The sequence below is a fragment of the Stegodyphus dumicola genome, chromosome 8 (genome assembly GCF_044657685.1).
Source record: "Stegodyphus dumicola isolate Sdum_Otavi_A_Nest chromosome 8, ASM4465768v1".
In the NCBI taxonomy this organism is placed as follows: Eukaryota; Metazoa; Arthropoda; class Arachnida; order Araneae; family Eresidae; genus Stegodyphus; species Stegodyphus dumicola.
The window spans coordinates 40,027,953-40,051,996 of record NC_140775.1 but is presented as its reverse complement, the minus strand read 5'-3'; the positions used below and the strand labels follow the sequence as shown (position 1 = coordinate 40,051,996).

Sequence of the window (24,044 nt, the reverse complement as noted above, 5' to 3'; positions counted from 1 at the left end):
TTAATTATGAATGATCAATAGACTCTCACATTGTCCGAGTTGTAAAACAATTGCTTTTGCTGATGATCTACTAATTTGCTTTCAAGAGAAGTGTCCCATTACTCTCTTTAATACGGCTCAGAACACCCTTAATATTATTTCCAATTGGTCCAGAGAACAGAAATTAGAATTCAATCCTAATAATTCTAAAATTATGATAATTAAAAGAAAGCATGTCAGCTATACAAACCAACAACTGTACTTGGATAATACCTTACTCGAAACGGTGAATGAAATTAAATATTTAGGCGTTATTCTTGATCATAAGTTTTGTTAGAAAACAAAAAACATATTATGTATTTATCCAATAAGTGGGAAAATATACTTAGAGGACTTAATTATGTCTCTTGCAATACTTTTGGTTGAACAGCTTTAGAAAAGATCAAAGAAGAATTTTACTAAGAGTTGTGCAAGGCTACAGAACAATTAGCTATGAAGCCTGTTTTGCAATTTCAGGATTTCGTCCGATTGACCTTCATGTTTTAAATGACAAAAAGTTTAAAGATACCATCAGCAAGTTTATGTTCGATACCAAGGTGTTGTTTGAAGATCTTCCTCATCCTGCCAATCGTTTGCCAATTCAAACTATCATTTATGACAATTCTGTTGATGATAATTTCCCGGTTGTGTGTTATACAGATGGCAGTAAAATTAATAATCGAGTTGGATTAGCTTATGTCATTTTCCATCATGGTTCTGAACTGGAATACAAACTCTTTAGAATTCCCAATGAATGCAGTGTTTTCCAAGCCGAATTACTGTGCATTAGTAACAACTGTTCGCTGAGTGCTAAATTTCTTATTCGCACTGATTCTCTTTCATCCTTATTTTCTCTTAGAAATATCTTCTCATATAATAAATTAATTGTCACTTCCCATGCTCTTCTTAAAGACCTTAATAATAAAGGTGTTGATGTTATCTTTTCTCATGTACGTGGCCACACTGGCAATCTAGGAAATGAAAGGGCTGATTGGTTGGCAAAACAAGCTACACATCTTCAAGTAATTACTCCAATGATACTTCCCAATTCATTTTACAAGAAAAAAAGTAGGGATGATACAATACTCAAGTGGAATGAACTATACAGGAATTCTACTACTGCCTCTTTGACTAAACTATATTTTCCTTCCATCCCTCACACACTGAATAATAAACACTTTTTCTGGAATTTCGAAGTTACTCAATTTCTAACTGGACATGGTAAATTCAATTCATATCTGAAGAGATTTTGATTATCTAGTACAGACTTGTGTTCATGCAGTTTCAGGGCAGTGCAAAATGTCGAACATTTGTTGTTGTTCAAAGCTCAAGGAAGGACGAAAGGAACTCATTTCTACGTTAAACTCTATGAATATGACATTTCCTCCCCCTCTTCACGTATTTGTCCAACATAAAATGGCTTTCTCTTTCTTCTGTAAATTTATCTCTTGCGTGTCATCTGTGAATTTGTAAGTTTATTTTATTTTGTGTTGTGTTGTATTTTATTTATTTTATTTTATTTATTTATTTTTTTACTTACCTCTGTAAGACTTGTGTAATACTATGTGGTGAACAAGGATTTAAAATTTTCAATTAAAAAAAAATCTTAACAAGCTGTAGCAATAAATTGAGAAGCATATGGCTATTTGCCATATGCTAGAAGACTCATAATTTGTGTTTCGGCTTACAGTGTTTCACAATATCATGCCACATATCAATGTGTTATATAACCAGCTTCAGAAAATACTAACTGCTGCAGCACTCATTACAAAGCAAATAAATGTTTTCCAGTAATCATTAGAGAAAGAAAGGAAGAGAATGGACACAGTGACAAAGGAGATATCGAAATCATATGAAACTTCAAGAAAAGGAAGAGAGAAAATATTCATACAAACAGAATTGTAACAGCTAAAGATATATGTGTTGTTATTAAGAATCAAATACAAGAAAACTTTGTTTTATTTCTCACTACTCTGTTGTTTTTCTCTTTGAAACTCAAATTCTAGAAGCACGAGAAAACGTTTCCAATTCAGATTTTTGGCCAAACATCTGATGTTTATTTTATGTTACAGTAAGATTATCCAAAAACTGAACTAGAAATAATTTACGTACGATCAAATTTCAGAAATATGACTGATGCCATTAGTTACCTACAATTCATTATAGAAAACAACTTACTGTTTTCAGAGACCTACAAACTGTGGCTAATTATTGTTATTTTTCCAATGAACACTGCTGAAGCTGAGAGATGCTTCTCATGCTCTTCTTCATAACTCTTCTCATGCTCTGAACAGAAAAAAGTATGATAAATGGTAGACCTAAATTCAATGAGAACATTAGTAATTTTTTTTTTTTAAATTTTTTTTTAAGGTAAACAAAGAAGAGGGACAGACGAGCGAACTTAATATACCAAAATTGTACTTGACTGTTCTGTTTTGTAATCAATACTCAAAAATAAAGTACAATGTTCGAGATCTGGAATGACCTAAAATTGGGACCTTAAAGCTACCAATGACCCTTTTTTGTATGCTTTAGGCATGCACAGTTGATCTGCCCTGTAACAAAACATGTGAAGAATCCTGATTCTTAATTTCGCTTTAGTACTAATTCATAATTTGGCTCCATAGCTGCATATCTGCTTGGTATGCATCTAAAACTGAAACATTCTACATAGAAACATCGTTGATTTTACACTTACTAATATTTTATATCTCTGACACCAACCTGGTGAATCATTATTTATTATATTTTGCTTTCACCACAGCATGTTTAACAACACATGATAATTTGAGTAATGATTAATGCAGCAATGCCTAATTTTTTTTTTTTTTTTTTTTTATATATATATATATATATATATATATATTAGTAACTGAATAACAAAGAGTATGGGAACTTTTTATGTTTTTTTACATTATACTTTGATTTAAGTTAAATGGCAATGACTACAGATTTAAGTTAAATGTGTTAAGAAATGTTGACAAGGAAAAATTTAACAAAAATTTCTTTCCATATGTTAAAAATAAATTTTGTTAATGATACTCATAGGCAAAAAGATTACATTTAATGCTATTAAAATTAAGAATAACTGATTTGTTATTCACATAAACCCAAAACCAGCGGCAGAGCTCGTATGGCTGTACCAGGTAGCAGAACGTAGGGAAGACAGAATTTCTGGAATTTAGAGAAGCATCAAGCAACAAAATTAACAGATGGCAAAATTTTTAGAATTTAGGGAAAGAATTGGGTCCAAAATTTAGAGGCGGCAAAAATTTAGAACTTACAGAGGTGCTTGGTAGCAGAATTTAAGATCCGTACAGACTGCACCAGACAGTAAGATACCTAGCACCAGCCTTCGATAAGCCTTAAGCATATGTGGGAATTTATTTATTAAGGACTTGACTAAGTCTTAAGCATGTACGAGAAATGGATGTAACTATAATAAATAACAAAACTAATACAATTCAGGCTTAAATGTCTCACAGCGTGATAGAAGCAATAGAAAATTTATTGGAACAACTTGTCTTTCATTCTCAATTTCATGATACATAGCCAATAACGTATAGCGGATGCTATTAAGCTAGATTAAAATTATACTTTACTGATTCCAAGGAACTTCAGTTAATATAGCAGATTGCTCTATTCCTTAATTTTCTGATTTGATACAGCTTATTATTTTTTGCAGGCTGTTATTATTACTGCAATTTTATAAAAATTACAGTTTAAACTTTTGATTATGTCAAAAAGAGTTTCTTTTCTGGAGCTGCAAGAGGATCTACAATGTGAAAGCATATTTCGATGCCCATTAAACAAAAAGTCAAACTGCTGCAAAAAATGGATAAAGGTATATCCGTTTCAAAATTATGCAAGGAGTATGGCATTGGAAAGTCAACTGTATATGACATAAGAAAAACAGGGGGGGACTTTTTTTTTTGTGTGTGTGTGTGAATTCCAACATCCCACTTGCAATGAATAACAGAAAAATTATTCGTTATGCTAAAAGTGGCAATCATGAAAAAGAGATGATTGAATGCGTCAGACAGGGTCGCAGCAAGGGCATGCCATTGATGGGTCCAATACTAATGTCTCAAGCCAAAATATTTCATGAAAAAATTAACTTAAAAACTGAGGGCACACCTTCGATAAATTGGCTAACCAAATTTTAAAATCACCATGGTATAAGGGAATTAAAAATTTCAGGTGTAAAAGCTTCAGCTGATATTGAAGTTGCTGAACTATTTGCACATGAATTCAATGAACTCTTTAACAGTGAAAAGTTATCTCCAGAACAAATTTAGTGCCGATAAAACTGTTTTTTTCCAGCAATACACAACCATGAAATACCTTGGCAAACTCAAGGCTCCAACTGGTGTCAAAGATTCCAAAGCAAGACTAACAAATTTAACATGCGCAAATGCTGCAGGAACACACAAGTGTCAACTTTTTGTAATCAGAAAAACATGACCTAGAGCATTGTGAACCTCCATTTAAACAACCCAGGAATGCCATTGCAGTGCAATTTTCCCCTTCAAACTTCTGTTAGAATGGTGCAAGTTTGGTAGAATCTTTGCTAACTTTCATCGTCAAGAGGATGATTTCATAGTTGGATGCAATGTTTTTATTTTCATATGCTTAATGTCTGCAAAAATACACTGGATTTCATGTCAAAATGGTTTTGCATTCCTGCCTCCCAACATCTTACATAATTTTAAATATAGATTTTTGAGATTAAAGTTTATAACAAATTGAATGAAAATTTCTATAATTTTAGATGGAAATTTCTTCTTCCATTTATTTTGCTTTGCTACTCGAATTGCAATTTTTATGCTCAGCTAAACAGAATTTTTTTGTATTCAGCATTCCCAAGTTTTCCGAATAGCTGAATTACTATAGTTTCAAAATTATCAACTTCAAATACTTTCTGCACAAAAAGGCAAAGTTCAAAAACTAGCTGATATTCAACAAATTGAGAATACAACATTAAAGTTTCCAAAAAATCTACAATATTATATAAAAGATATCTAAAACATATAAAATTAATTACTTGACAAGTGATCACCAGATTGATAAGGCCCTCTTTTCCCTTTCCAAGTTTTCCTGAAAGTTCAATCCAAACATTTAAAGTTTCACCTTGGAGTACAGATTCTGGTATGTCATAACATGCCCATGCTATTTTGTCATCCAGGGAGAATGCACACTTTAAAAAATAAAGGGAATAATGAAAGGATGATTTATATATAAATTTCTACATGTAATAACTTAAAAGTTTTTGACATGGAGATGTATAAAGTAGTAGTTAACTTTATACATCTCCATGTCAAAAACAATACCCAAATTAAAATGAACTGTTAAGGGAGTACTGCAAATCAAAATTAGTATTTTATCTTGCATGCATGTACACACACACATATATGTGCAACATAAAATATATACAAATCAACTTTATAACTTAATTTAATAATAGCCTCTTAATTCTTCATTTTTAATTTGAGCCTTTCCTCTCTGTATTCTAAAAGCAGTAATAACTTTTATGAGCTGCACCATTTCTAGATTAATCTTCATCACACGGCTTGCAATGACATAGCTAATTTGAAACTTGAACTCAAAATTTTCAGTATTGAAACTTTTCTAACCAAAACCTTTTCTCAGTGAGCTGCCATATTGGATTAAATTCGCACTGTTATTTTCCCCCTCGGTGGTGCTTGGATGCTATTTCACTGTGCTTTCTTTCTATCACAACAGTATCACTGTAAATTTTCTAGAAATAGGCACAATTAAAGTGCAAGTGAACTGTGGCCACAAATGTCAATTTAAATAAAAATGGAATTTAATCTGCTTTGACTGATATTTTTTCCTAAAATACTAGTATAATATCATCTTAACTTTTGCTTTATGTTTTTAAAATTCAATAGGTTTCTTTTAATGTGATTTTAGAATTTTCCTAGGATGGTTTAATTTACTCAATTTTTAATTCAAATTTTTAATATACACGCACACACACACACACACACACACACACATACACAAATGAAGTGTTAGGAATTAAATACACATAAACATCTTAACTTCTTTATATTTGTATATAATGATCCCAAATACACAGTTATTTATATAGGAATGTTCAAACATATAAGTGAAAGTTTAAAAACTAGTTACTATATTTATGAAAATAACACTTAAAAAAAATGTACTCATTTGATAAATATAATTTTATAGATATTCAAAACAAATCTATACTGAATAAAGAGACAAAATTCTTTACAGAATTTAATATTTAAAAAAATTTATGCTGATTTTTATTTCATAGTTTTTATAAATACTATTTATCATTAAACAAATAGCTAAGAAAATTTGGTACTATTCTGTTTTGTGGACCATAAAAAAATTGCAGTGAAAATGTATGCGCAAAAGCGCCAAATCTAGCAAACGCGTCCATTTAAACAGCGCGTCAAATCTAGCGTATGCGCTGATTTCAGATTGCCTAAGTTTATATAGTTCTATATTTCTTAAGACGCCCTTGAAACACTAGCTTAATTTTTAAATCCTTTTTCGATTTTAAAATCCTTTTTTTAGTATCCTATGAATTTAACAATTTGGGAATTGCTCATGACGAAAAGTCTGCAAAAGAATTTTGGGTAAAGTGGCAGAATCACCCACTGCTTGACTCGTTTTTAAGAATTGCACATACTCGGTATCCATGTACAGATCGACCTATTTTCACTTTAAAAAAAAATCCCAGAATTGCACAAAAACAGCACTGCGCACACCCTTGACTTTATCTATGTACACATCGACCTATTTTCACTTAAAAAGTAAAAGAAAATGGACCAAAAATCCAATTGTTTTTACGCTTGTAAAAAGCGGCAAACAAATAAGTGGGCTATTCTGCACTTTATCGAGAATTTTGTCAAAGAAAAGGCATCATTCATTATAGAAAATTATGTATCATAGATAGTTATTTACTATTATACTTCCTTTCTTGCATTAGGGTTGCCGCAATAATTTTTGGCAGCACTGGCATCAACAATAGTTTGGCGATTTTTTACGGCCCTCGAAACTGAATAGTACCGAAAATTTTAACTGCAAAAGTGCACTACATCGATTTATTTAAATTGTGCAGCAATAATTTTTTTGCTAATGAAATGGATACTATAACTATTAGATTATTAAATTTAGGTTTTTTTAAAATTTTGATCATGCATTTCTTATCTAATGAATACACATTTATTTTTCCTTTAAAATTTTAATTGTCAGCTTAGTGGCTATTTTTAAATTAGTCAATAGTAAATATGGATACTTGAGTTCTGAAGTTTCATTTATTTAAATAACTACTGTCTGCTCACAAATATCTTTGGTTTTAGTCTCTTTTGCTTATCATTATTAATAACATGATCATAATTTCAATGCTATAATTCTGAACTATATTATTTTTTAAACATTTTATATACTATAACAGTAAGACTTTCGAAAAGATTAAAGCAGCAAATTAGAAATAGATTTAAATGTTTAAAGAAATATATATACTAAACGAAACAAAAAAATTATAAAAAGCTAATAAAGACTTACCTCATCATATATTTCAATATCGATACAAGTATCATTGGGTAAGAAATAGCTAGAAAAAGAGAAATTGCAAAGTTAAAAAAATAAATAAATATTTTTTTTTTTAAAAATACGGTTATATTTCTAAACACAGCAATATATTCAAGGAATTAATGAATGCCTGATAATTCTTTTTATTATCTGCACATCCATCAAAATGTAAACACATTTACCATCGACTTTCGAGAACATTCACAAACTGCTGGCAATTTATTTATAACTAATCTGCTAAATTCAAAAGTCATTTTCAAAACAGCAGTATATTAAAATTTCCATAAAAGAACAATCAATCAATAAAATTTGAAAAGCAAGAAACATCACAAATAAAACACTTATCTTTTTTAAGAAATCTAATTCTTTCGATTGTTGATCTCCTTACATATACAATGACCTGTTTTTGCTTAAGAAAAATCACACCACTCTAAAAATTTGGCAGTGTTCACTGGCAACACTAAATAAAGTGATTAACTATAGTTAATAAGATACGGTTACCTCCAAACTAATTTCTGACCTACATTCTAACACTATGCTTGCTATTTTTTACATCTCATGTTCATAAAACTTAGTCATTTAAGAACATCTTCATAGATTGTGAATTTTGCATCTCCTTTTGTTTGACAAAATGCCATATTTTCTCAGAAATACAACACTTTCTGTTTCTTTAGCCAGCAAACTCATTTTCCCATTATGATCCATTATCAGAAAAACAACTATAATCAATGTAAAAAGAAACTATAACCGAGAAAATGATGGCTGAATTTCAAAAGAGCAAATCTATATAAATAGACATGCATTGCATGCACATTTGCATTGGCACATAAATACTTTCGGGCACTTTGGCAATATACCGCATTGCCTCATGAATACTATTTCACTGCTTTTCAGTGGTGTTGGGGGATGCAAATAATCAGAAAGTACCAAAAATCCTTTGACTCGCATTATTTGTTTCTCTTTAAAAGCTTCAAAGATAATTTACAATTTATTTCTTACTATATCAAATACTTTAATCTTTGTATATAATATACTTTACATATTCAGAAACAATACTTCACAAAGAAGAGAAAGGCAGATAACCTTTAGAAAATGATACAGTAGTTTTGTAGCTCACAATGACAAAAGGGGGGGGAAGAATACAGCAAAATAAATGGTTTGAAAATAAGGATTACAGCAAAGTTAACCTTTTCACACAGACTAATAATACTGCATGTAACAAAGACTACATCAAACTTACTCATTAAAAGTTTACCATTTCACTTGATAAAACGGTAGAAGTTAACATTAAATATATTAATATTTTTCTTGTGAAAAGTCATTTAAATATGGAAAATATGCTGAACTTCCTGTTTTTTAATGCCAAATACAGATTTAACAACACTGGTTACAGGTAGAAGTTGACATCATATGGTAAATAAAGTGTTATGTAAAAATTTTCAAAAAAATCTCCAACAATTACACTTAAAAATATTGTTTTTCCTTCATCAGTGTTCAAGTAAGTTTTTTTGTGATGTAAAGAACAATACTAGTCAGTTACGATTGGAAACCCTTTATGAAACCACTTTTTCTAACAGCTAGTTTAATCAGCTAAATGATATATAGGTTGTATCAATTGATTTCTGGCATCATCTCTCGGGGATGTTTTTAATATCACTTTTGATGTGTTTTGCAAGTCTACTGAAAGATTTATATGTAAGAAATGATATTGAACAGCAAAAGTACATTGAATTTTGTTGCCAAACTCACAAAACACTTTTAAAACTTCCAGCAAGATATTGTTATGGATTTTGTATTTATTTAGCTATTTTTAGTAGAATTAATTAAAATTGGTTTATATCCCCATGCAATGCAGCACGAAACTTATTTGAAAAGAAAGCTATAACAGAAAAGTTAAAATACAGGAGCACACGCATTTAACATTTAATAAATTGATACCTCGTAATTGTAGTCTTTTGCTTTCCAGAAACCTCAAGATAATATAAATTACCACAATGTTCTCGTGCATGATTAAAAAGCTTTAAAAAGCTGGACAGAAACATTTCGGTTCAGTTGTTTACTTAGTTCTTGTTGATTGTAGCGAATTCACGGTGAGATCAGATTAGCTTTCTCTACATTGAATTGAATTATATTTAATGTTTTAGTACTTCAAAATATAACTACTGTGAGATATTGTGATATTGTATGAATATCTCTGAGGAAATTTCAGCATTTTGTTTTATTTTCTAGTATAAGAATAAATTTTATCAACTTTTTATCAACTTGTGCATTCAACCCATTACGAACCCGTACACACTCAACAATATTTTTGGTCTATTAGCCTACCAGTTGTTTAATCATTTAACAATAGATGAATGACAACTGAAAATACTGATAATTATGGGCATCCCAGAATAACCCCTAATCACCTTGATAGTCAGAAAAACCATGATGTGTATGGATTCTGTCAGTAACCACATAGACACTGAACCATGTAATCAGCAAACATAAATTTCATCAGAAGATATGAACAAGCAAAGGATTATTTTCAAATTTGTGCAATGAATATGCTTGCTTTGTAGTGGTTTGAGCAATTAATTATATGATAGTTATACTTCACTCATTAGATTTAGTTCCTTGCAAATCCTTTTTCTCTAAAGCTATAATAAAGCAGAAAGGCAAAATATATAGTTTAATAAATGAAGCCTAAGCAGAACCACAGTGATTTTGTTAAATGCTGTTAGAAAAAGTGGTTTCATAATAGGTTTCCAATCATAACTGACTAGTATTGTTCTTTACATCACAAAAAAACTTACTTGAACACTTATGAAGGAAAAACAATATTTTTAAATATGAATTAACATTAATATTTTAAAGAAATTATATAAATTAGACTTCTGTTTTATTGCAATATCACATTAGTAGGAATCACCAAAGTTTCAGAATATGCCAAACTCTGGCAATCACGCACATAATAATTCTTCAGGCAATCGTGCATGACAGTTCTTCAGTTTTAAAAATGGTATCACCATTCTGGGATTCATTTCTTTTCCTTTCTTTCTATCCCTCCTTTTTTGTATGTGTGTGTGTGTTTAAATTTTATAGACAAATCAAAATTATTTCTTGTTTTAAATTTGATTTAAAAATATGTGCTTATGTCATTTGCTTACAGTGGAAGAAAGTCACATAAAATTTCTGCAGGAATACAGTATTTCGCTGCTAAATTGCTAAAGGAACGATACTCTGAACCTCGTCTCAAAGCGATCGCCACACAATTTCCAGTGGAACAAAAGACTGTTTGTAAAACATTTACTGATCGCTTTTTGGAATAAATACATAGTTGGCATATAAAATATGTACATAATAACATTTATATATGTAATAAATAATTTTTTACCAAGAAAAAGTTATTGTCCCCTTCCATTAAAATTTGCCAAACTGGGGTGGTTGTGCTTATATGCAAGTAGTTAAATATAAAAAATATACATTGTTTTATAAAAAATATGTATCCAAAGAACATAATTATTTTATTCTACATTAGTTATTAATTCTTAGTTTACCAAATGACAAAACTTAAATTGCATTTTTTATACCTAATAAAGATAATTTAACACATATATTAAACTTAAACAGAGGATTTGTTTAACAACATCAGATTTCTGAAACAATATGTTTTTTTTTCCCATACGTCAATCTGAACTGAAAATCACATTTATTTCAAATGTTGTATGATCACATAACCAAATACATTTGTCTTTATTAAATATTTTTTAAATTTTCTTCTTCATTAATAATAATTTAAAAGATATTTATTACACATAAAGCTTTCTATACATATGTATATACACAGTGATTTAAAGAGTCAGCTATATGTTTTATTTCCTTTGTTCTCAATCTACACAAATACTCAATTTCTTAAAATATGCTAGAGAATTTTTACTTAAAAAAAAAAAAAAAAAAAATTACTAACACAGTGTATGAAAAGTTTTCTAAAGTAAAATCTTATTCTTTGCAAGACTGCTTCAGATTAAATATTATGGTAATTAAAATGATTATGATTTAATTGGAAAAAAAAACAAAAAATTATAATCTTTATATGCAAAAGACATTTCTGCCAATAAAAAATGAGTTAATTACAAATTTAACGATGAATTTTACATTATCCAAGCTAAAAATGTAGCCAAGATAAAAAGCTTTTATTTTATAACTGCTCCATAGATTTATTTTGAGCACTACTTGGTCATTCTCGGAACTCCACATACTCTCGAGACTCTCCACGCTACAACTTGCGATGCACTCGACGGCACACGAGCACAGCTCGAGCAGTTTTTAATTTATGTAAAATTGATTTTAGCCTGTAAATTCATTCTTGAATACACAATAAATTTCATGTTAACTGTCATGTAATCATATTGATGATGCGAACATCAAGCAGAGTATCTTTTATTAAAAATTTTTGTTATTTTGCAGTGTAATACAAAACTTTAAATGTTTATGTATGAAGCATCCTTATAACAATTAAACCTTCAGTAGTTATGATACTAAGCAATTCTTTCTTCCCAAATATGTGTAACGTTTGTCTGTCATAAATTTATAATGAGAGCTGTATTCGTCTGCACCCATTGCAGTGTATAACTTGAATGCAAGCTGAGCTTGTTGATTACCATCAAAAGATTGGTTTACAAAAATATATTGCATTCATGAAGAAATGATTGTTTAAAAAACGGGGCCAATTAGATATTGAAATATATAAATAAGCAATTTTACAATATAAAGTTTTATCAATGATATTACATTAATTTTAACTTACCAATTAAAATTTTTATTCCACCTGGGATTTCTGGCACCGTTATAGTCAGTATTTGTTTCATACACTGTTTGTCCAATTCGTAGACGAACGTAGGGATCCATGCGTGTTATACCATAATTTTTATTTAATTTAGCCTAAATATTAAAAAAAAAATTACAGAAGGCTAACTAAGAGAAGTAATGAACAAAAAAAAACCTATAAACTGAGTAAGTAGTAAAAAATTTGTTACATCTTAAAAAAAAAAAAAAAAAAAAAAGGTGGGGCTTTGAATACAAAAACTGTGATACTGGCATACTTATTAACAAATAGTCTGCTATGGATATAAAAATAGGAAAGCAGTAAAAAAAAATTTTTGAAAGGTTTCAGATTTTAAATTACGTCCAAAGGGGCATTTTTTTAACGTTTTGTGTGTTACCTTTATTTATCAAATATCATGTTTTTCACACTTAAACCATAAAATCCAGTTCAATAGATGTCGCAAAATAGTTTTTAAATGAGCCTATCTTTAGAATTTCCGATACACAGTTCAGCGAGCTAGGGATAAAAAGGTTTCCCCCCATAGAGTGTTGCCATTGCTCGCTTTGAAATCCTTGAGTTTGTTAATCAAAAATTCGTTAAAGTTTTACAAAATATGACATCAATAATAAAACAAATTCCAAATTTCAAATTTGGTCTTCCACATGCCCATATTCATAGGAGGATTACGTCATTCAAAATTTGATGGCTCTCGGAAAAATAAGTGAGCAAATTAATGTTTCCACAGTTTTTAATTAATATCTCGGCTTATTAAAGTCATACGAAGATGAGAATGGTATCAATGGATCTGGAGAATTTTTTGTAATCCGAGGATACACGTTTCGAATTTCAACTCGGCGCCATTCCTTAGATATTAGAGAAAAACGAATTTGGCATATATACATTTATGCAGATTTTTCATTACTTAATTTCTTCATAATATAATGCAGGACTTGAACATTTGGTGGCAACAGATTGAAAAGTGAAACGGACATTTATGGTGATTCAACGCAAAATCGCAAAACAAAAACAATAGTCCTTCAGGGACAAAGGCCCTTTGGACTAAAAACTGATACTTTAAAAGAATATATATGCAATGTTTGACATTTTTGTCCTTTTAAACATGATTTTTGAATTTCTCATAATTTATCTAAACTGCACTGAAATTTTATATTTGATTATTGTTTTTGTCTCAGACATAATTTTTGGATTAAAATCATTTCTGCTTTTGCCAATGCTTATACTTATCACTTTTTACAAAAATACATAAAAAGGATATGTTGTCTTCTTTATATATATAAGCAGCTAAAGTGTGTGTTTAGTTTATTGTTGCCACTCGGAAAAATGAGTGCGCAAATTAATGTTTCCACAGTTTTTAATTAATATCTCGGCTTATTAAAGTCATACGAAGATGAGAATGGTATCAATGGATCCGGACAATTTTTTTGTAATCCGAGGATACGCGTTTCAAATTTCAACTCGGCACCATTCCTTAGATATTCGAGAAAAACGAATTTGGCACGTAGCCAAATCCCTCTAATAGGGAAAACCCGAGAAAGAAAGTGGAAAATGTAGGGGAAAATTAGTCGGCTAATTAAAGTACCACGAAGACACGATTGGTCAAAATGGTGTGCCACGGACCTGCGGAATCCAACAGTGTGCTTCGCTAAGCCTGGGAGCCAGCCGTTTCGGGGGAGATGATGTTACTTCACCCCATATATGTGGCTTAATTGTCTGTTTGTCGCAGATAGTTTATTGGTTGCTTGCGTAACTGTACTAGCCAACGGGATGAAGTTGCAACGGCACAGGGTTGCTGTTTCAAATGAGACGTAGACAATTTCCTGTAAAACTTACCTTTGCTATGACCATCAATAAGTCTCAGGGCCAAACGCTTAAGCGTGTTGGCATTTTTTTACCTGAGCCTGCATTTGGACATGGTCAACTATATGTTTCCATTTCAAGAATTTGTGAAAGAACGGATGTAAAATTAAAAAATAATGGATGGTCCCCTGCAAGGCGAGCTTAAAAATGATGGAAAGATCTACACTAGAAATGTTGTGTACAAAGAGATCTTTGAGATGTGAATTAACATTTTATTATTTAAATCACCTTTATTTATTGAGCTAGCGGTGGCTCTTAAAAAATGTACCGCCAGTGTTTCCTTCATTGCAGTCTACTTTAAACAATTAAGCAAGTCGAAGGGAGAAACCCCGTGGGGCAGTAAGGAAAGGGGTGTCCTCGCCGCCTGCCCTGGGTCACTTTGAATTAGCAGACACCTTTGCACAAATAATTTTAATTACAATTTATAATATCTAGAACAACGGTCATTTCGTATGACCGCTGGGCTTCCTAGTCTTTATTATATTTATAAAAGCATTTTTCACTGTGAAATCAATGTAATACAGCAATGAATAAATTATAACTGTTAAAAAAATGTCCATCTAAGCCCATTAAAGAAATAATTGTATGTGTCATGTCCATCTAAGCCCGATAAAGAAATAAATGTATGTGTTCGTGGTCACAAACTTATGAGCACCTGAAGTGCCAATACAAGTTTATCAAATACACTATCAAAGTTTTTATGCTAACAAACTGAACCATGGCATTTAAAGGTCTCTTATTTCTCTCCTGTCATACATTGAAGGTCTTTCTGACTAATAACTTTTATATTGATACATCCTCAGTAAAGTTATAAAAACTCCAAACATCTATATATTCTTTACTTAATTGCTCAATCAACATTATATCTACCAGCATTAAAAACCACATTAATAAAATAACTAAAAGTCCTAGCTATACAATGCTTATGCCCCATCAGAAATTTTAAAATTTAATATGATTAATCAAAGAAAGCAAATCACAAAAGAGCTACCGTATTTACGCAATTCTAATGCACATAGTTTTTGGCCAAGTGTAATATTCAAAATTGGGTTGTGCATTAGATTCGAGTGCAAAGTTCGCCGATGAAGTCAACCAAATTTAAATCATAACAAGGGATTACTGTATTTCTCGACTACATTTACCGTTACATTTATCGTTGACACATTATTGCATAGAGGATACAAACTGCAAAGTACGTAGTCACGAAATGAAGGGCAAACAGAGAAGAATGTCATATGACGCTACTTTCAAACGTGAAGTAATTCTTCATGCTGAAAAAAATGGCAATAGAAAGGCAGGGAGAGAGTTCAACGTAGCTGAGAGCAATGTTCGCTTGTGGCGGCAAGAGAAATTGGCACTGTTTGCAACTAAAGCTAGTAAAAAGAAATTCACTGGCCCTTGCAAAGGAAGACACCCTAAAATTGAAGAAAACGTTTTGGAATTTGTACGTGAAAGGAGGAAGAATGGACAACCTGTAACTAGTGACACCATAAGAAATAAAGCAAAAGAGGAGGCTGATGTTCTTGGAATACCGAAACAAGAGTTTAAGGCTAGCCGTGGATGGGTGGATCGGTTTATGAAGCGGATGGGCTTATCTCTAAGACGCCGTACAACAATATGCCAAAAGCTTCCTGCAGATTTTGAGGGAAAACTACTAACATTTCAGCGGTATGTCATCACACTTCGGAAGAAAAAGAATTTTTCAATGGGGCAAATTGGCAACGCTGACGAGACGCCAATTTGTTTTGATATGCCTCATAAGTACACCATTATGGAGAAGGGGACTAAGGAAGTTATCATCAAAACTTCGGGATGTGAAAAACAACGTGTAACAGTGATGCTGGCAATAACAGCAGACGGGTGCAAACTTCCTCCTTTCTTAATCTTCAAACGGAAAACATGCCCTAAAACCCCTAAGAATAAAAAGCTGTTCCCAGATGATGTCCTGATTCAAAACCAAGAGAAGGGTGGATGACGGAATCATTAATGCTTGATTGGTTCCGAAATGTATGGAAACGCAGTCTCAGTGGGCTCCCCAATCCACCATCAATGCTTTGTCTTGATGCATTTCGTGGTCATCTCACCGACGACGTAAAAACGAAGATGCACAGCCTAGGTAGTGATCTTGTTATCATTCCTGGAGGGATGACGTCTGTGTTACAACCCCTGGACGTTAGTATAAATAAACTTTTTAAGGGGTACGTTCAGGCGGAGTACGAAAAATGAAAAATGGTTTTGTGAGCCAAACCGTGAATTGACCTCGACAAGAAAAATTATGCGTGCTGCACCGCACCGCACATTATTGCACACTGGGTTTCTGCTGCCTGAAAAAGCATCGAAGCACCAATGATTGTGAAATCTTTCAAGAAATGCTGCATTTCAAATTCATTGAATAGCAGTGAAGATGACGTGCTCTGGAACGCCGAGGATGACGATGATGATGAGGAGGAAAGAAGAAATGAATCTGCTTCTGACAAAGAGACTGTGATGGTTCCAGTGATGAAAACATTAGTGAATAAAGACGTTTACTATTAATCACTGATTGTACAAACTGTTGGCTAGATATAAATGTTACGATTTATTTCATGTTCATATTTTACGATAGGTACCGTATATACGGTAGTGGTAATTAACAATGATTGTTTCACATAATAATAGCCCACTAATAGATTAATTCTATGTTCTGTTACTTTATGTACTCCATTGTTGTATAAAATATGGTATCTAAATTTAAATAAAATTATCATACCATTGATTGATAGTTCATATATAAATCCATTGTTGTATAAAATAAGATTCAATAAATTCCTCATACCATTGATGCGCATTACATTCGCCGACAAACAATTTTTTTATTATTTAAAGTTTTAAAATGGGGATGCGCATTAGATTCGATCTCGCATTAGATTCGCATAAATACGGTATTTGCCTAAATTCAATTCAAATTTTGATTTCAGGAAAAACAAACATGAAGATATTTTTCTTTTTCTTAAGTTCTTAAGAGTACTTTTAGACATACATAGTTGGGAGATACTGAAAATTTGAAATTTTTCCATCATGCACCTGTCATATTTTTTTTTGGTGCCTTTGAAAGAGAAGCCAAACATACACTGAGATACAATAATAGTACCACCTGGGTTATCGTTGTGTGTATGTATATTAAAACTATTCTATAACTAAAAATTGGTTACAATTTAAAAAAAAAAATGCCAAAATTCATGACAAGTGCATAATGGAAAAATACCAAAAACTTCAATTAAATGATTGCAATTTATCTTATCAAATCCTAATAAAATGTTTTACTTTTTTACAAAAACATAATACAAATAACTCCACATAAACAAGAAAACATTTTTCAACTAAAAAGATTTTTAAAAAATTCAATAACAGAAATTATATAAAACAATAATTATGTGCCACAATTTATGCCAGGAAGTCCCACTTTTTATTTCCTTCTCTCACTTTTAGGAGATTCTAAAACTGAATCATGACTTTTAAAAAACATTAGGGATTTAGAATTAAATTATCTACTTGAAAAGATGCTCATTAAATCTGAAATATGTAGGACACTAAATGAAGATCTTTTTGTGGAAATACTGTTTATCAAGCTGAACACTTATTCAGCTTCAGCATTACTAATAGCAATAGTGTCTGCAATGATTTTAACTTTCTTCATACTACTATGAATTTTATTGTGCAATTGTATTGCTAAAGTAATTTGAATGAAATTCCTAAATTTATTTACAGTGGCAAACTCGGCATACATCTGCTTTGGAATACAATCTGTTTGGATGAAGAGATTTTGTTTGGTATATGACCCAGCTTGGAATATAAGTCAAGTTCGATGAAACATGATGCGTGCACTGCATTTGTTTATATCTTCTAAGAGAATGTTACGACTGCCCATGAGCTTTAGTACATTAGTTGTTACTATTCAGTAAGTAATGCATGCTCTGAATACAGTCAGTAATGCTTACTCTGAATTTTCAAGTGATTTTTGCGTTTTCCTTGTAAATTTTTTGCAAATTCATTAACTATAAGTTTTAGGAAATTTAATAAGAAGACTAAAGCAATGAAGAAAATTGTTAGGATCACCATGCAAATATTAAAAAAAAATGCTGAAAAGTGATGGCATGCATATCTGGGACATGACTATTGCATAACATATGCCACAAATGATGGTGTCTACAAATGTGAAAATCAAAGACACTATTAAATGAACTAACATTGTGAAAAGGGTGAAACATATTACCAAACAAATACTATCACAGATGTTAAAGCATATTGAAAAATTATTTTAGCTCTGGATAGCAGAAAAATATTTATGTATCATGAGCAGTATCATGCACAATGTTTCATTTATGTACAATATTTATTTCACCTACTGCATTTGTATTTTAGTGCTAAACAGTATTAAAAAATAATAACAGGATTTTTTATAAGAATGGAATAATTATTTTCCTTTATTGATTAATTTTTTCTTATTGGAAAAATTTAGCATCCAATGATCTGGTATAGATTAATGAGATATAGATGAGATTTTCCAAGGGCATATTAATTCTTCCATGTTTCATGTCTCTGGACAATAAATATTAACTTTTAACACTTTGCCGGGCGCGTCTCGAAACTTGCGGCATCGGGCACGCTGTATCTGTCAGATACATCTCTATTTTACATGTTTTCTGGTGATCTGTATTACTTTAAATCTTCTATTTTTATTCTTTTTAGGTCCAGGCTTTTACAGCCAGACCTTTCTTTCTTTTTAGTTTTTAATATTTTTATTTATTATTTACAATCACTATTATACAGGTTAAAATGCTGTTTAAAAACAAAATGAAACATGTTAATAAAGTTGAAAAAAACATTTTAAATATGGCAGTTGTTCACAAATAATCAATATCACATAAAAATACATAATATAAAATGACAAAATAAATCAGTTATACTTTAATTCGATTCTAAATTTAAGTTTGGTTTTTATTTAAACATTTCTGACACATCATTACTGCATGTTCCAAACAAAAATATTCAGCACATTTTATGCAGGAATATTAGTCAAACTACTTTTCTTATTTGTTTGACATGTAAAGCACCTTTTGCATTTATTTTGGTTACTGGGAACCTTTGCTCTTTTCCCTTCTTCAGCAGTTGGTCTGTAGGTTTGAAATCTCATTTGGAAATCCTTCGATAAATTGGGTTCAGTCATGCACCTAACAACTTCTTCATTGACTAATTCCTTCATCAGTATTATCAAATACTCTCTCCTGTTCTGAACAGTATTCTGATTTCCCAAAAATACAACTAGTCCGTTTATAGCTGAAATATTTAGCATTGAATAAAATACTATCATCGGCCATCTCCTTGTATTGCGAGTGCAATTATAAGTTCCACACATCTTATCCAGAGCATCAACACCGCATTTTGTATCATTATAAAATGTGATTATATCTGGCTTTTTTTCATCTCCAGTCTCTGCATCTATAGCATCATCAAAGTGCATACTTGATACAAGCAAAACATTTTTGCCTTTTTTCGATACATATGAAACTAAAGTGCAATTTTTAGAAAAATCAAATAAGCTTGAATGTACTTCTTTTCCTTTAGATTTCACAAAACAGTGAGGTATTACTTTTTTGTTCTTTTTTATTGTTCCAACGTAAGAAAGTTTTTAGGCTTTTAGGGCTTTTACAACATCAATAGAGGTAAACCAATTACCTGTGGTGATATTGCGACCGCTGTTGAAAATTGGTTCCGATAATCGCAGAACAACATCTAGTGGGGAATTACTAACACTAAATGGACATTCGGGCTGTTTTCAGCATATATTTCTAAATTCAATGTATAAAGCGTTTTAGCATCAACTGCTGCAAAAATTTTAATGCCATATTTATTTTGATGGAATGTACCGGCAAAATGGGCATCTTCCTCTAAAACCTTCCAATTTCTCATTTATCGTAACATTTTGCCCATGCAATAATTACACTTATCTTTTCCCACAAATTTCTCTAATCAGTGCTAATTTATCTGTTTTCCTTCTCTCGTCTCTTTATCATCAAATCTACAGCATCTTAGAAGAAATTTAAATTGCTTCAGACTCATTACCGTTCTAAACATCTAAATACTCATTCCATCAGTACACCACAGTTATTCCAAAATTTGTTGATTACTTCACAAAATGCCAGCTAATAAAAGTAAACCTATAAATGCTTTATTTCAATGATATCTGTTAGTCTTGCATCTCTTTCTCTACTAAATAGATCAGAAATTGTAGAAATGTATTTGTTAGTGTATTTCACAATTATTTCCAATATTTCATCAGAAAAAAAAAAACATTTCCAAGAGTCGTATATAGTGATATATAGTGATAGTCATATATAGTTTATACCTTTTGCAATTCTGATTACTCCAGGTAATTTTGTGGTAATATTCTGCGATCTAACTTAGACATTTTCAGGGTTCGTACGGTCCTTAAAAGTCCTTAATTTTTTCAAAAATGATTTTTGGTCCTTAAAAGTCCTTAATTTTGGCCAAAATGAATAAACGGTCCTTAATTTTGCTCATTTGACATTTCTTATCATTTCTAATTATTGCCATTCTAAGAGTGAATTACGATTTCTCATGAATATGGAATTAAAATTACACGGCTCTTAACCAATCTGTTGGCGGATTTGCGTTGCAAACGATATTAAAAAAAAAAAAAAAAATAGCTACCCGAACGAAAGTATCGGTGTCTGATTGGCTATTCACCCAATCTTTCGAAACAGGTGTTATCCATAAATTTAGGCAGATTGTGACGAAAGCACGAAGCCAGAAGTTCTTTAAGAGGCGAAAGTGATGATGAAGGTGCTCGAGAAAAAAAAAAGGGGGGGGGATTCTGAAAATATTTGCCAAAATTGGAGCAATCCCAACCTGGAAGGCCACAACCCTTCCGACGCCAATAGGAACGAGATGCCTGGAAAGTGCATTTTCAATAAACTGTGGCTTCATCAAGCTGATTACAAAGACTGGATATTGATGGATGGCAATCCTTAAATGTGGTCTTTGTCTGAAACAAATTGAAATTTCTAGAATGGGAGAGTCAGCGCTGAAACTTCACATGAAAATTAAGTTTCATTTTATCATTTCAATTTGTTTTTACACGGTTTTGCTTAGCTTAATTTCTGTGTTTGTTTCAATTAAGCCATAAATTAATTTTTTATCACCTTCTACGGAGTTTATTCTCTTTTGCACATACTATATGTATGGAATATCGGGATTATGAGTTTATTTTTGCAGAGGGTCTGTTATCGATTTCGCGGGAAATCTGTTGGCTCCATTTCGATTTTAGGTCGCCAAGGGCAAATTCGGTAACACCAGCCGAGAAAAAGTGAAGTTCGGAAATACGTTTTGAAGCTTCAATAGACAATTAAGTATTTGGTTTAAACCTATGTTGTGGATAGTAATGCATAATTTTTGCTAATGGCGATACAATTATTAGTTGAGAATAACTAACTAATTAAAAATTTTTTTAATATTTTTAAAGCTGAAAACAACTAATTGAAACTAATTTTCCTGAATTAACTAGATGCAAAATTAACTTTCATGAATTACTAAAGTTATTGGGTAGAAGTTTAACTGAAAATATACATTCGTATTATATATATATATATATATGTATACTGTTTAGGAAATATATTTCCTAAACAGTATTGATTAATTGATTATATTATCTCCTAAGTTTAATTAAAGTAGAATTATTTTAAAAGTGTGAATCCATACTGGTAAGTTATATTTTGAAAGATGTTTTGAAGTAATTTGAAAGCAAAATGTAAAAATAAATAAATAAATAAATAAATAAATAAACGCACGATTTAGCAACATGTAAAAGTAACAACACAGAGCTCAGCGAACCGGTAAAAGGGACACTATAATCTTTCCGGTTCGTATATATACAGATTTCAAGCAAAAACATCGTTAAATTGCATTCGATAGTGGTCAAAGTGGATATTTTCGTTGAAATATGATATCCGAAATTTTTCACGATTACAATACTTTTTTACTTCATACATGAGAGTAAAAAGCTGTAAAAAGCTATGGAAAAATGTATGTGATTACATATGGCATATATATATATATCTTCATAAGAATAAGTTCTTTGAGTATCAGCATTGGTTCATAATTCCTTCTATTCGCGGAAATATTTGGCCTGACTAGAATTGCCGGTTTGGCTTTAACTTATAACTCGAGTAAAGACGAAACACCTTCGTATTTACGTATTTTTATCAATTATTGTTCATTGAACTGGAGTTGGTTTGTTCCCCTTGAAAAGTCAACTAATTTTTGATCAATGACAATGATTACATGTTTTAATTTTTCCTTTTACAATTGAAATTTTATTCTTCATGATGATTTAACTCCAGTCCCCGTTAAAACATTATTAACATTTTACTTTCAAATTACTTCAAAACATCTTTCAAAATATAACTTACCAGTATGGATTCACACTTTTAAAATAATTCTACTTTAATTAAACTTGGGAGATAATATAATCAATTAATCAATACTGTTTAGGAAATAAATTATTATTAACTAACTTTGCAGCAATTACGCTAGTAATAACTTGTATTCACACTAAATGGATTTAAGATCATACAACATTATATATATATATATATACTCCATTGTCTGTATCATCTGTATCATCCATACGTAAAAAGTTATTAATTAATTTCTAGTTTACTCGTGGGAGCCCTTTGTGTCCGCCATTGTTCATGCAAGGGAAGAACAACATGGCTTTTTAGTCCATCATTTACTCTCAAGATTTATATCACCGGACGCGCAATCGTGTCAGGTTTTCCTTGGAACTATTTTCGTAGTGATCAGATTATTATTACGTTAATTACGTAAGATTATTTAGCTAGCACGTGGTGTGATGAGTCATCTGTGAAACTGCAGGAAAAAGTACGGTTTCATCCCTGAACGTATTGCTAACTATGACAAAGAGCTCCAAAGAGATAAGAAAAGCTGTTGATAACAAAAGGTACTAGTGGTTTCTTCATCAGGCAGTTTCTCCAGTTTTTACAGCCCTTTTTTCATGAAAAAAAGATGACAACAATCAGCAGAAAATGACGATTAAGGATTTCTAAATTAAAAGATTCTCCGTCAAATAGTTCAGAAAATATAAAATTTGGCTTATTTTCTCCTTTCTACCCACCGCAGCAATCCTCACAAGGAAGGAATCTACAACGTTCCCCTTCCCCCCCCAGGACTCTTACGAACAAAGAGCCTCCACCACTAGTACGTTTGCGGTTTTTATGACAGTGGATATTCCTCAATTGTGCAGTCACTCTTTTTTCAATTAGAAAACGGAAACAGGACAGAGAAATTCCCTCTCAAGTCTTCCAAAGTACTTTAAAAGTGAACTTTGCATCTCTATTGGTCATCTACTTCAATTTTAGTGCTTTTGGTGAAATTTTGATTTTAGTAACAGCTTGTACAGACTCTATATTGTGTGATAAGATTAGTGTTTCATTGTTTTTGCACTCTTTTCTTAACAAGAATTGAGAATTTTCTCTCTTGGAGATAGTCTAACTTGCGGAAGAAGTACTGCTACCAAGGTAGGACTTTTTACTCTTTCGTCCCCGCTTCTCATTCTCCTTGCTTCTGTAATTGATTAATTATACCACACGCATTGCATAGTTTAATGACAAACAGAGTTAATTGCTTAGTGTTTAAAGAGATGAATTAAGGTGCCTAATATTCCTTATTT

The 24,044-nt window shown here is 31.3% G+C and overlaps 1 protein-coding gene across 2 annotated transcripts in view; it reads right to left on the bottom strand.

Annotated features, from left to right (window-relative positions):
* The window catches only part of LOC118205147 (toll-interacting protein-like), a 67,313-nt gene that overhangs the window by 31,363 nt on the left and 11,906 nt on the right, over positions 1–24,044 (bottom strand). For both annotated transcript variants that reach the window (XM_085821757.1, XM_085821756.1), the window contains exons 3-5: positions 12,401–12,534; positions 7,585–7,633; positions 5,063–5,215 (exon numbers count right to left, since the gene is read on the bottom strand). In XM_085821757.1, the coding sequence (XP_085677883.1) occupies positions 5,063–5,215; positions 7,585–7,633; positions 12,401–12,534 (336 nt within the window). The remainder of the gene's footprint in view (positions 1–5,062; positions 5,216–7,584; positions 7,634–12,400; positions 12,535–24,044) is intronic.